The sequence below is a fragment of the Gymnoscopelus braueri genome (genome assembly GCF_963280865.1).
Source record: "Gymnoscopelus braueri genome assembly, chromosome: 4".
Lineage (NCBI taxonomy): Eukaryota > Metazoa > Chordata > Actinopteri > Myctophiformes > Myctophidae > Gymnoscopelus > Gymnoscopelus braueri.
In genome coordinates this window covers 28,070,307-28,084,723 of record NC_137605.1, presented here as the reverse complement: position 1 = coordinate 28,084,723, position 14,417 = coordinate 28,070,307, and the positions used below count along the sequence as shown (strand labels likewise).

At 40.2% G+C, this 14,417-nt stretch overlaps 2 protein-coding genes across 4 annotated transcripts; both read left to right on the top strand.

The window, feature by feature from the left end:
• Positions 1 to 1,714: 1,714 nt before the first annotated feature.
• On the top strand, positions 1,715 to 8,109 carry tmem106ba (transmembrane protein 106Ba). 3 transcript variants are annotated; one of them, XM_080427739.1, is made up of 8 exons: positions 1,715 to 1,840; positions 2,820 to 3,021; positions 3,321 to 3,384; positions 3,589 to 3,748; positions 3,835 to 3,975; positions 4,540 to 4,589; positions 4,703 to 4,756; positions 5,385 to 8,109. In XM_080427739.1, exons 2-8 carry the CDS (start codon positions 2,835 to 2,837, stop codon positions 5,500 to 5,502), a joined length of 774 nt encoding a protein of 257 aa, XP_080283865.1. In that variant the 5' UTR covers positions 1,715 to 1,840; positions 2,820 to 2,834; the 3' UTR covers positions 5,503 to 8,109. The 3 variants fall into 3 exon arrangements, with proteins under 3 accessions (XP_080283865.1, XP_080283867.1, XP_080283866.1); XM_080427741.1 differs by having other exon boundaries at positions 1,727 to 1,840; positions 2,827 to 3,021; XM_080427740.1 differs by having other exon boundaries at positions 1,763 to 1,840; positions 2,823 to 3,021.
• A 2,819-nt stretch (positions 8,110 to 10,928) lies between these two features.
• seraf (Schwann cell-specific EGF-like repeat autocrine factor) lies at positions 10,929 to 14,253 on the top strand. Its single transcript, XM_080426345.1, has 5 exons — positions 10,929 to 11,301; positions 11,846 to 11,941; positions 12,248 to 12,352; positions 12,820 to 12,915; positions 13,835 to 14,253. The coding sequence occupies exons 1-5, from the start codon at positions 11,052 to 11,054 to the stop codon at positions 13,945 to 13,947; spliced, it is 660 nt and encodes a 219-aa protein (XP_080282471.1). The 5' UTR covers positions 10,929 to 11,051; the 3' UTR covers positions 13,948 to 14,253.
• Positions 14,254 to 14,417: the final 164 nt, after the last annotated feature.

The following is a 14,417-nucleotide window of genomic DNA, read 5'->3' as shown; positions in this document are numbered from 1 at the left end:
TGATATTTGAGTCAGTGTTAGTGTTCACTTTTTCAAGTCGTTAGTGATGGGCATGCATGACAAGATGAAAACAAAGCGGGGACTCGCAACTCAGTTTTGAATGCTTCAAGCTTTTTATTTGCGACGAACAGCAGATACGACGTTTCGACCTTTTTCAAGTATGAAGTATCATACTGTCTCTTATATGTCATCATGATTTGTGTGCACGGGGATCTCATCTTAAACAAGCTTAGTGCTTAATGAGACTCCCAGTTTAGTAGACCTTGTACTGTGAATTTGTACTTCCATGTACTGATGTTCTCATGTCTTACTAAATAAAGTACATCAATCAATCAAACTTGAAAAAGACTTAAAGGGTCGAAACGTTGTATGTCATTTACTGTTTGTCACAAATAAAAAGCTTGGAGCATTCATCAACAGTGAGTTACGAGCCCCTGCTTTGTTTTCATGATTCTGTTCTTACAGTTTGGCTCAGCACTAAGAGACGGAGGATGTACGTTATTTTTTCTTTGCATGCATGGCAAGATGACATTGATCTGTGGCATTGCCATTAGTCTGTTTTGTAAGCAGCACACAACTGAAACAAACAAACTAGTATGAGATGAGTCTTTACATTCCATTGACTCACAACTTATCTCACACTGCCACTAGTAAATGCTTTCTAACTGAATAAAAGATAAAAAATAGCCTGCTACCCAGGTCAAAGCACAGTTGGGGCAAAAGCATTTGAGATTGCCATTTTAGTAGACATTTTGTTGTTGTTGGGATATTGTTGTTTGCTCTCTGACACTTTATTATTGTTGTTCAAGAGTTCTACATCCTACTATTTACTGGTACCACAAATGAATATCTGGCAGTACACTGCCATCATGTGGTTGATAAAGATACTGGCAGTAAGAAAGGTTCATTACAATGATTAAGAGTAAAGTACTGTAGATCTCTGTCCGATTACAACATTCTTCTTTCTCAAGAGACTAGCCATAGCCACTTTACTTGTGAAGTTTAGCAATACACTGACACAGGTTAGGAAAACAATAGAAGAACTGACTGTGGCAGACTGGGCCAAAACATATTATCACACACCTTAAAGGAGAATGCACCTGCAGTGCACAGTGTCACTTGGTGAGAGATGTAGTCAGATTTTTCAGTCAGATTGGTGAAAGATGTAGCTGGTAAAATTAGCAATACCACACACCATTGTACTTGAGTAAAAGTACAAAAGTATAGGCTTCAAAATATACTTACAGTACCGACTGTAAAACTATTATGCAAAAAAAATATTAATTGACAATCATATATTCAATTGAATCAGAATCACATCACAGGCTTACAGATGTGAATTGGTAAGTGAAATTTGTTTTCTTGCAAGCTCCATCATCTTGTTTTCAAACAATCTAAATGAAAGATATCTACATCTATAAACAGCAAGTACATGAGGTTAGATTTAAGGTGCAAAAGGTAGCTGCACAATGGCAGGCCTATGTTGTAATTAGTTATGCAACTTAATATATATCACGTTAATGTTGCAGCTGGTAGAGGTGAGGCTTTGGGAATACTCTAAAAACTAGTTTAAAGCAGTCAGAGCTTAGTTGTCGCTCTAGTCGTGAGTAGACAATTATGACAGTTGCCTGACAACCAACCAGCCAATCACAGTGCGACCTACCGTCCCTACGGGCTCTAGGATCCAGACATACTCCGCCGGTCGGCATCGTTTTCGTCTGTCCAATGAGGAGAGCAGAGGGGCGTTCTGTTAAGTTACCAGATACTGTTGTTGTGTCCTCGATAGTAAACAACACCTTTGAAGCGGATGACACGCGATTGTGAATAAAAATTCAAGAAGGTAAGGCAACAGATTAAAATATGTTGTTTATTTGCAGGGGGAACAAACTGCATACGCATCATGAGACTGTGTACAATGCAGAGTTCAACGTGGTCGAGCAACATTGATTGCACTAATGCAACGCTATCACGCACAGTACTTTAACAGAATAATATGACCACATTAAAGCGTGGAAATGTTGGTGCACATTGTACGACGTGTGTGTGTGCGGAATATTGTGGTTAGCAGCGAAATCTAGACTCATTGAGGATTTCCTTTCGGGAGGTACATGGTGTACTTATTGGAGACATGTCTGAGTATGGCCGCGCAAGTTGGCGCAACGTATGGACTAACCTCACATCACCAGGCTTTCGGCAGCACCTGTGGAAAGCCTGGTTGCTATTTACTTGCCAGTGCTCTGATCCGGTCTACAGGCCGCCTACTGTATCCGGTAATTTGCACGCACGAACGCATGCACACGTACCGTTTCCATATCCGCTGTAGACCGGATCCACAATCGGCTAAGCGAATTGATCCCAGTCTAGTATAGACCGAGCGAAAACGTAAACATTAAGCTGACAGGGCAGGGGTTTAAATAACAAAGCTGCGGCTAGCTACTACTATTTTAATGACGAATTGTATAATCACAACGATCTTTAAATATGTCATCAAGCTTGAATTATAGCTTCATGTTTTTGCTACATTGTCAAATTGTCATCAAAATATGGTTTGTAACATGCATTTCGTTCTGTGTCCATAAATATTATGAGGCATCATGACACATTTCTTTTCTCTCTTTTTTTAATGAAACTGTCCAACTTTGTATTGTAGGCTCACATATAAATGAATTCATACACAAACAGCAGCATATTCTTTCAGGCAGAGTATTCCAGCCATCTATACATGTCAAATTTCACATTAAAATGTGACTTGCTGTCCAAATTAGCATGTTGGACTGCACCCATTAAGCTGCTCAAAGCTATCATTACTGTTTGTTCAGCAGACAGCTCTCGGTATGGGCAAGGCACACTCCCTGTTCGCCAAGCAGAAAGACCAGGAAAGTCTGACCACTGACGATGGAACAGATGCAGAGAGCGAGGAAGATAGGCATCGAGATGTCTCTCAGTTCCCCTATGTGGAGTTCACCGGAAAGGACAGTGTAACATGTCCTACATGCCAAGGCACAGGCAGAATCCCAAGAGGTGAGACTTAAATGCTAATAATAATAATTAAAATGTGTACCTAATTACTTGAGCTGTGACTATTATTACCACTATCACACTGCAAAATGTGTTAATTCAACTCTAGAGTTTAATGACACATTGATTTTGCCGTGTAGCTACAACTATGATTACTACTAAGTGCAAAGTGCAACATTCCAAAAAAACAACCTTTTTAAAAAGTCTGTTCAAAATAAGATCTGCACATTGGAACACACTATTTACTTTTTGGTGTGTACAGGACTTGTCAATAGCCTCGTACTGTGTTGTTGTTCCAACAGGTCAAGAGAACCAGCTCGTTGCTCTTATTCCATACAGTGACCAGAGGCTTAGGCCAAGCAGAACGTAAGTCTCAGCATAATAGCATAATGTACCATATCAAAATTAGCATGATTTATTATTTTGTGCTGAAAATAGTTTTATAAGCGGAGGTGGCACTGTTTTCCCTGGAGGATGATACTCCCCGATATTGAGTCAAAATTAGCCCATAGTACTTCCCTAAACTAAAGTGGTTTGCGTGTCATACTTCTGTTTTTCTTTAAACCACAGAAAGCTGTATGTCTCGATATCAGTTGGCCTTTGCCTGCTGCTGTCTGGCCTGGCTGTTTTCTTCCTTTTCCCTCGTTCTATTGACGTCTCCTATGTGGGAGTGAAGTCGGCCTTCGTCTCCTACGACCAAAACAGACGGATTGTCTACCTTAACATCACAGTAAGACTGCATGGTCATCCCCCTGCTGTTTGTCAAACCAGGATTCTAGTGTTCTAGAGTTTAACAGTCTTTCTTCTTTCCGATAGAACACCCTGAACATCACCAATAACAACTACTATGCCATATCAGTGACCAACATCACCGCACAAGTCCAGTTCTCCAAGACGGTGATTGGCAAGGCCAAGAACAACAACGTGACGTTAATTGTACCTCTGGATAAACAGCAGGTTGGTCCTAACATTCTTCTTTGTACACATGTACAGTAGATGAGCTACACTATAATAACTAAAATAGCAGTTTATTGTTCCACGTACATTGTTTCTTCCAAACTAATACAAACTAGTGGGTAGGGAACAGGTACTCAGAATTTCCATGTGACAAACATATATTGAATTGAAAATCAAATAAGTCACTGATAAGGCCTAATGTCCTGGAGTCAAACATAAAACACCACCCTAATGGACCACTTATCAGGCGCAGCTGACATTTCGACAGGTCAACAACGCATCTGAAGGTAACATTAATTGTGGGTGTGTTTTAAGTACTGTACATTGCTTATCCATGCTGACACAGTACAACCTAAATGAAACACACTCACAATTAATGTTAATAACTTAAGCTGTGTTTTTACCCATAAAAATGGCTGCTGTGAAAAAGGTCCATTCTTGGACTGTTGCCCTGTGAGTCAAGCACTTACAGGAGCATCAATGAACACAGTTCAAGATATCATTATAATAAAAGCGTACTGTTGACCTAGTCATGTATGCCTTGACTTTATATCTGTTTTCCAGGTTGATTATATGGTTCCAACCACAATTGCTGATGAGATGAGCTATATGTTGTAAGTATCTCATGAAAGAAGGTGCATAAACACAGATCAATAACACAATAAAACTGGCATTATGCCTTAATCATAGTGTTAGAAATCTCAAACAACCTCTTCTTGCCTTGCAGCGACTACTGTACCCTGCAGTCCATTAAAGTGCACAACATTGTAGTCATGATGCAGTAAGTATGGCTTCATATGCTACGCAAATATTTATCTATAGAGGCATCTGGGTGGCACAGAGGTATAGTTCCTGCCCACCACGTGGAGACTGGGGTTTGATTTGTCCAGGGTGCCTTACAGGCCGGGCGCTCAAGCAAACTCAATTGGCTTTGTTGGTGGGTGGGAAGTCAGCATGGGAGAGTGATGTATGTTGCTGCTCTAGCAACTTCTACAGGTTGGTCTGAGTGCCTGTTCAGCAGTGAGCAGAACTGGGAGGGAGTGTGTTCCTCCGCACGCGTTCTCCAGGCAAAACTCCTCACTATCAGATGAAAGGCGCTAGGTGAAAGAAAGACTGTACACATGGGGGTAATTGGCAATGACTAAATTGTGAAGTACAGTATATGAAAACCCCCAAAAATCGTTTTGATTTGTGGAGATTATCTTGTTGAACAAAACGTGTGAATAATATACTGTAGGCCTTTGTTTGCTGCAGAGCCTCTTTTCTTAAATTTGTGCCAAACCAAATCTGCACTGGGAACTCTTCACAGGGGTGCCTTTGGGGTTGGCCTACAAAAAGATGTCATCGTCCCTGTAGTATCACTCAAACTATTGTTATTTGTTATTGCTGAGATGTTTATTGTTTCACAGGGTGACGGTGACGACATCCTACTTCGGCCATGCAGAGCAAGTTTCCCAGGAGATGTACCAGTATGTGGATTGTGGGGGAAACACAACGTCACTGCATGGCCATGTGAAGGTGTACTAATGAGGATAGTGACAGCCTAATGCTTAAAGGCTTTGAGTGAGATTTCTGTAGGGCCCTACTAAGCTGGATTCCACTGAAAAAACTTAGGAAATCCTGTCTTAGTGATAGTGTAATTAAGTGCCAACCAGGGTAGAAAATGTACTTTCTAACATGAAGTACAGCTGCTTGTGGATTTCAGGTTTAAAAAATTTACCAGCCACATTGTTGTTTTTTGGTTGGTTCCTTGCGATATTACTCAGCATTTGTTAGGAGACTATTCCCATTCTGGCGTCAATGTGCAGCAAATATATATAATTTAACAATTAGGAGGAGTTATTTTACTAATGGCCATTTACTTTTGATAGAAGTGACACTCCTTAATTGTTTAAGTCACTGTAAACAAAATGTTCAGATGTGATGCACTTTATCTTGGGAATGTGATGATCAAAAAGGAAAGAATGTTAATTCAGTATTGTACCAGGTACTGTAGGTGGCATGTACATTATGCCACTGACCATAGACCACTTTTAATCCCTTCTAAGGGAAAATGCCATCCTAGATACATGATGGCAATGACAGAACCCCTTTGACCAAGTTAATAAAACCACTGATGAGTTCCTAACATCACTTTATTACCTTTTCCCAATACACAAATACTCTGCTTTTCACTTTGTTTCCTAGAAAGACGTTTCTTCATTCTGTCTAGGGAAATCTAGTTTTATGTATTTAATTTGTTATATTTTATTTGTTCAGAGTTCTGTAATCTTTATTCAACCTATTTTGGGTTTACATATCATACATATTTGGATGACAAAAGAAAACGTGACTACTGTGAATGCTAGCATTACGTTCATGCTACACGAGTAGCATGAACTTTTTCAAAAAGGATTTTGTTTTCTTTCTTTTTTTTACGTTTTCTGCTTTGGGTTATGCTGTGCGTTGATGTTTCAAAATAGAACTGAGCTCGGAAAGACGCGTCAACAGGTTTTGACACGCCCACTTGACTAGGGATGGACGATATTGAATAACCAGTTAAATGCATGGTCAGAAAATTGCAATACAAGTTACCAGTATCTCTGTTAAACAGTAACTGATTCTGGGTGCAGATGACTAAAAAACTATCATTCTTATTACCTGATGTATTAGGCCTATTGATGCGCATATTAGTTAAAACAATTTATTTATACTTTTACCTACTTCTTTGCTTTCATTTGTTCTACAGTTATACTTTTGATAGCTTCCCCAGAAAACATGAATTGAATCTGTAGCCTTCAGTCATCACAAAAGGCCTTTTCAGCTCCACATTCAAACATAAATATAAAATAAAATACTGGCAAAAAATATCGGGATTATTTTGTCAATACCAATTTTACCAATATTGCATTTTAAGTATATCAACCGATACCGATATGATGACCAATTAATCGTACATCCCTACTTGACGCCTCCAGTATGGCTACTACAGCCGTTGCAACAATGGGTGCATTTGATGACACAAGTGTCTTTTGCTTTTTAAGTTTAAAAGGGAGTGCATTTCTTGTTTTGGAAACATGGGAGTGTGGTTGCTGTATGTAAATCCATATATTACTAATAGTGTGTCTTGCATTGTCTTCCTAGCTTACAGCAAAGTATGTTAGAACACAGATCTCTAACGTTGCAACATGTTCTTGGGATAGATTTTTTTTTGTGTGGTGTCATTGTAATATTGTTTTAATTCAAAATCTTTGCCGTATCATGTATAGATTAGATGGGTATCCTTTAGTCTTGGAAATACGTTTCACACTATAATGCAGTGTGATAAGTATTCATGCACTATATACTGTATTTTTTAGAGTTTGCAAATTGCATTGCACATGTTCTGTACAGCAGTCATTCTCAAAGTGGGGTCCTTGAGGAGGTTCTAGGGGGTCCCCAGCAAAATTAGTTAAATATAGCATCACAATCGGTTAAGCCACTTGTACCCATTTTATACTTCAGCAATTCAAAAATAGTGTAAAATTTGGAATAATAAAATTAACAGAAATATTCTCGTCTGGGGGTCCCTGGCAGAAGATATTTTCAGATGGGGGTTCACGGCCAAATACATATCAGTTTGGGGGTCTTTGACATGAAAAGGCTTGAGAACCAGTGCTGTACAGAACTACATCAAATGTGTGATCATATACCATTGCCCATGTACAGTTTGTATAACTTCATAAAAAAGGCAGAGGGATCATGTCCTTGTCACTGCGTTAGAGATCCCTGCTGGCTGGTCAGCGTGCCTGTTCAGCAGGAGAAGATCTGGGGGAGATCATGTGAACTGAGACTCGTGACTGTAAGAAGTGCAAGGTTGCCCTTCCCAGTTTAACAGTGGGATTGTTGGCAGTGAACAATACTGCAGTATACGTGGGAATGAGTAAAGACTAAAACATGACACTGGAAATTACAAAGTGCCCGTCTGCTTGTATTTGTAACGGTGAAGACCATATCTTCACAGTAATCATGAGAAGCCTGACCTGCTTTTTTCAACCAAATCCATGAAATAATTTTGTTCATGTAAATGTGAATACTGTACATCACTGCCAATCATCTACACAGTGGTGTAGTTTTCATGCACAAAGCTAAAAATAAAATCACAACTGATTGACATTTTTGGCTTATTTTGTTGAGTTAACTGTAGAGGGCTGCACTACAGGTTGCACACACTGGGTGGTGCTGAGTTGTCAAGAAATCTATTTGATGACACCAGTTGTTTGTATATTTGTGTAAGCACACACACACAAACATTATTATTTCAAAAGCCATAATCCATGCATTTCCATCAAATGTTGACCCTTAAAGAGATCACATTTCTATATTCCGATAGAGTATAGTGATTGTTTAGTAAACAAAATACATTTTCAGGTTGGGATAACAATTTGATCCAATCAGAAGAGATAACTTATACAGGACATAGGATAAACAAGTGATATTGGAAAGTGATGAAACAAAATAAATAGATAAAATTGGTACCAACACTATAAAATTAGCACTGAACTGAACTTTGTGAGGTTCTCACGCGTGATCGTGATTGGATAAAATTGGTATCCTATCTAAAAAAAATATTTTCTGTTTACAAAAGAGCTGTAGGGATGGGGAGACATGTCTCTGATCGAAATAGAGCTTTAACTTTAACAAAAGAAAAACAAAAAACAAAACGTTTTTACACAAAAGATATCACTAGCATTACCACTGTCAATGCCTTCATTCAACACAAACACCTCTTAAGCGAAGTATAAGTTAACTTTTAACAGTACATTGTGTATATTATTATTTGTTAAACTTAAATCTGTAGGTATATCTATTATTTACATTTGTTGAAAAACTCCTTTTCTTTGTCCTTCATCATGACCTCATCCGTCTTCTAGACAGTGCTGGATGTATGTCACTGTGCTACTCAGTTGGCTTCCAGACCAGGCACTCAAGTCTGCACTGCTAGAAACAGGTCTCCAGTGAGTACCGGTATGTTCACATCTGTTATACTCATTAAGAACACCAGTTCACTTCCTTTGTAGGATTCAGGTCAGGGGCTTTGGAGCCTATCCAGTCCGATTTACCAGGTGCACTGCAGACAAAATGCAGGACCACAATACTGCACTAATTCAATCTGAGACCACCATTTCCCTGGAAGATAGAATGTCACTGTTTTGGTACAGAGGAGGGTTAATGTTAGTATGTGCGAATACATTTATTTCTCCCACATCCCACGCCCCCATGAAAAGAGCTGAGTGAGGAAGTGGTTTCTGAACCGGTAGTTAGCCAAGACTGGATTCTGCATTTATCCTTAGTTCTTGTATGGCAACTGACTGTGCCTTCGTGAGTAGCCAATTGGCCCAATTGAATTGGGTAATTTCCAACCGTCAAAAAATTGTCGACATGTCCATAAATAAAAAATACACAATGCATGTTCTAGTCTAGTGGTTGAAAATGGCTAAACGTATCAACAAAAGCCAAACTACACTATATGGAAGTAACAATTATTTCAATTGTTGACGGGCCAAGAGATCAAGATGAGAGCAGCATCCTAGATGCATTTGGTTGTGTGTTAATACCATTACAGAAGACATTCCCTTTGCCCCATAGATCATATAGTTTCCTCTCTCCAGGCATAAGGAAATGGCTTTTCCAGATGTAGCCTACTACTAGCTACTCTATATGGACCGCCATCATAAAGGAAATCATGTCAACTCAAGATATTGGCTTACCATGCTATAGCCAATACGTAACGTACATGAATTGAGGTAGATATTATTGCATTGCAATTATTCCTCTTGAAGTAAATACGAGGTGTGTCAGAAAAGTTACAGCAGGACTGTGGCAGTCACGCTCATGACTCAAAGCTAATTGAGTAACCACTTATGTCACTGTGTTGCGCAACATGTCACCACTATTCTGCTATAATATTGTTCACTTCTCTCACTCTGTGCTTCTGTTCCAGGCTGTTGTGTACCTTAATTATACTGCGGTTACCCTCCATCACGGAACTGGAGTTGGCACAAACATGGAGCAAAGCATCAACTTGAAATTCCTGGTCAAGTTGGGTTAGTGTTAGGGTTAGACTAGGGTTAAGGTTAACCATAACCCTAGCCCTTCCGGTACGACCCAGAAACCAAGAGACAGAGCCTGCAGTGGAACATAAGACCACAACTTCACCCAGATCCAAGAAGGCGCATGTCCAAATCAAAGATCAAGGTCATTCTGATCACATTCTTCGACCAGAATGGAGTGGTCTTTCCTCAGGGTCAGGCAGTCATCCAGCACTACCCATAACTGCATTTTTCACATCTGCCTTTTATAGCGCCACCAGGATGCCGACTTATGTAAATCATATTTATCTAAATTGCATGCAAATTGGTACACAGTATCTCTATAGTCATGTGATCAAGACAGATCTGTCCCATTTTTAATATTCCATCCTGATTGGCCAAGATTGCCATCTAAAGTTTGCAGGAGTGGCTCGTTTTGAACAAAATGCCTCAAATCATGAATGCAGCGTGCGATTGCAGTGAAACTTTGCACGTCCATTCCCACTAGACCGAGGAAGAAATGCAACCCTTTTCACATTGGCCTATTATAGCGCCACCAGGAGGCCACAATAAATAACCTACCTGACCTGGCGGAGACCTGTGCTCCGATGAGCACTTTTTCTAGCTGTATAGTTGAATTAAAAAAGCTTGAGAATCACTGCATAAACTTCCACATTTTTTTTGCACTATTAGCACAGCTACACTGCTGCTAGAACCACTATCAAAACACTTAACAATAGGCTTGGATCTGTTGATGCTGTTCTTTTTGGTAAGCAGTAGTCTAACAGTACATCTTCCTCAGGCCAGCCCCCAGAAGCAAGCAGAGCACTCCTCCCCTGCTGGGCTGACAGCCTCCACTAACCTTGTTTGTAGATTCTATCTGTCCTAGTAGCACCAGGGGCGAGGGGGAGGAGAGGTGGTTGTTTGGAGACTTTCACGTCGCTTCTTCTTCTTCTTTTACTTCCATCTTCTTCCAGAGTTGGAGTCAAAAAGTCTCGAAAAACCCTTTTTTAATTACTAGTTAACATGGGTCTTTCATTTCCTTCCTCCACGGCGTTGAGCAGTAGGACGAGGTGGCTGCTGCTCTTGCTGGCGGTGGCGTTCCCGGGCATGATGTGCGCAGCGCGCGGCTCCGACGCGCCTCGAGGAGTCGCGGTGGGCTTCGTGTTTGATCCCGCAGCGCGCTGTGATCCGCCGTGCAGACACGCAGGAGTGTGCATCCGCAACGACACCTGCTTCTGCAACAGAGGTTATGAAGGGGATACCTGCCAGTATGGTGATGTTACAACCTTTTGTTTATTTTCCAACCTTTTTAATGTCAAGGATCCCCAGTTTAATTATGCATTAGGCCACGGATAATATATTTATTAATTTTATTTTGTAGGCTACTCTCTGTCTGGGACCCCAATCTAAGAACATTTAATAGTGTTATACATGGTTTGGTCTGATAGTTTGTAATTTGGTGCAGATATCCTCACTGTCTTAGATAGGCAAATTGTATAGAAATAATAACTGTGAAACTCTTATCAAATTATTGTACGTTTTCTAATTGTACTTAATTGTACATGTAATAATGGTGAAGATAACTCATTTAACTGGATAACCCCTAGAATCCCCTCAAGGACCCCTGGGGCTGCCCGGGCCCCACATTGAGAACAGCTTTTACGGAATAAGCTAATGACCATGCAGTTATCTGTCAGTGTGATTATTTTTTATGGCAGTGTAGAAGTGATAATTGATACATACAGTTAACACAGAGTAGACCATAACTTTAATATGTATGTGTTGAATGGAATTGAATGTTCTTGTGTTGAATGCAGCTAATTGTTATCCAAAATGTAAGAATGGAGGAGAGTGTCTTCGTCCAGGGAAATGCAGATGTCCCCATGGATTTGGAGGGAAATATTGCCATAAAGGTAGGTGTTGTGTTTGCGACTTGTATGGAATGTTTGAATAAACTGACCAGCAGCCTATAGGAGTTAAGAAATTCACTTTATTATGGTATATGTATTGTTTACTTTTTATTTACAAAGACAATAGACAAAACTGTATTGCAAAGCTTGTATGCTTTGTGTTTCTGTTTTTTGTAAAGTTGATTATATAGATTTCCTGAATTTCCAAATTTGCCACAATTAAATGATCAATTCTTCGATCAATCACATCATTCACAATGAGGCACAGGTTAAATCAAAGTCTCAGTGATTCCACTGCTGTGTTGTCAGTGACGTGTGTTGGTGGATGCTGGAATGGAGGGGAATGCATTGCTGTCAACGGAGTGGCCAAGTGCATCTGTCCATCAAGCTGGTCTGGCTCCAAGTGTCAAGAAGGTCTGTTTATAGCCTTAAGTACCCTATTAGCACCAAAGGTCAAAGTCCCCAAATGAACTGTCTCAGCTGGAGCTATTCATCAAAAGTTGGCTTGCTGACTTTGACCACTTTCAACCGGGCTTCCCTATTTTGGGTGTGTGATTATAGGCGAAAATAGCAGATCTACAACCTCACAATGTGATGTGACGCATTGTGAGCTTGTAGAGTGGCTATTTTCCCCTTGAGACACCATCGTACAACAAAGTATAATTCAGGCTAAGGTGGTTCAGCTCCCTTATCTAACTGAGCTGAAGACTATTGCCTTTCCAATTCTAAGTTCCTGCCATGTGGAGTATCATCTGTAACAGTCAATCCAGTAATCATGAATGGGATTTATAGCCTATACTCCTATAGAATGTTTTCTTGCGAATGGTGATTTATACTGTAGCTGGTATGTTGTGAATGCGTTACTGTGGTCCGTTTCCCAGCTATCTGTCCCCAAGGGTGTAGGAATGGAGGAACCTGTGTTGCCCCAGGAATCTGCAGCTGTCCAGAAGGGTGGCTTGGTGGAGCCTGCCATACTGGTCAGTCTGTCTGTCCTTCTTTTTCGCTTTTTCTCGCACGCATGCGCACGCACACGCACACACACACACACACACACACACACACACACACACACACACACACACACACACACACACACACACACACACACACACACACACACACTCCTGTGCTTTTGTTTAAATTGTGCTAAATAATACTGCAGTAATCAGCCTGTCAACAAGTTAAGATGAGGCCAGATGGTTTCTGCTTTTGCACTGAATGATAAATCTGCCACCTACCATATAAGGCAAACCGTCCCTCCGCTTATTATTTTTCCAGGTGCGATAAAACGAGTTTATGAGTTCTCATCTCTTTAGAGTTGTCACTGGGTTTGTACGATTAGGTTTTAAAAGTTCTTAACTGTTTTGTTTCTTTCTGTGCTTGTTTTCTCATGCTTCTCTCCTCAGTGAGATCTGCCGTCCTTAAAATTTAACTTTTTTGGTTGAAAGCACACAGACACCCAAAAATGAGTAAAATGAAGTCATCTTATAGAACCTTTAATTTAATTTTTTGATTGATTGAATATTTTATTAGGCAAAAAATGTAAAACAGCACAGTTACATTTAAAATACTTTGTCTAACAGGTCCGTTCATAAAAGTCCTTGCAGACTTGTTTCCAATGAGGGCCTTGGTATTCAATTCATAGGCAATGGCATTCTTTACATTCTCAGAGTTCAATTGAATTAGAGTAGACTATGTATGAAACATCTAACACAACTGCGGTGGTTGGGCTCCAATAGCTCATTGGTAGAAATGTCAGCACTTGACTGTGCAGGGGACCCGGGTTCGAATCCTGCAGCAACGTGTCCTATGTTGCCGCTTTGACACTGAGAATTTGACAGTGCACGATCAACCCAATACTTTCCTGATTGTTTTCCCTGTCTCTCTCTGTTGTAGCTGTATGCAGTCGGCCCTGCCTACACGGAGGGAAGTGTATTTCTCCCGAGACTTGCCGCTGTCGCCCTCCTTACTCTGGCCCTCGCTGTGGGGAAAGGAAAAAGTCTCACTAGTGTGCCCTGTATGCCTGTTTTATACTTGTGCAACAATAGCAGACCTACAAGCTAACAACACGTTGCAGCGCAACGCATTGAGCTTGCAGATCTGCTATTTTTGGTGCACGACACCCAGACGCAAATAAGTATAACTCAGGCTTAAGAGGTCAATAAGGAGGACCAATTAATGCCTTTAAACTCATGTGGAATATTACTACATGCTTTGAACTGGTGCTATGGTAGTTTTATTGTTTTACCATGTGTAATGTTTCTGTAAACCGTTGAACCTGTTTTCAAATGATCTTTGAACTGTATAAACACACTATGTACTGTACTGTATTTTGTGACATTAAATGAATGTTTGTGAAATGTGTATATCATTGTGATCAGGTATATGCAGTCGATTTGAGCAAAATACCTCAGTCAAAGAAGGCGTAAGAGAGATAGTATAGATATATAATTTTATTTTATGATGTAATGTACAACAC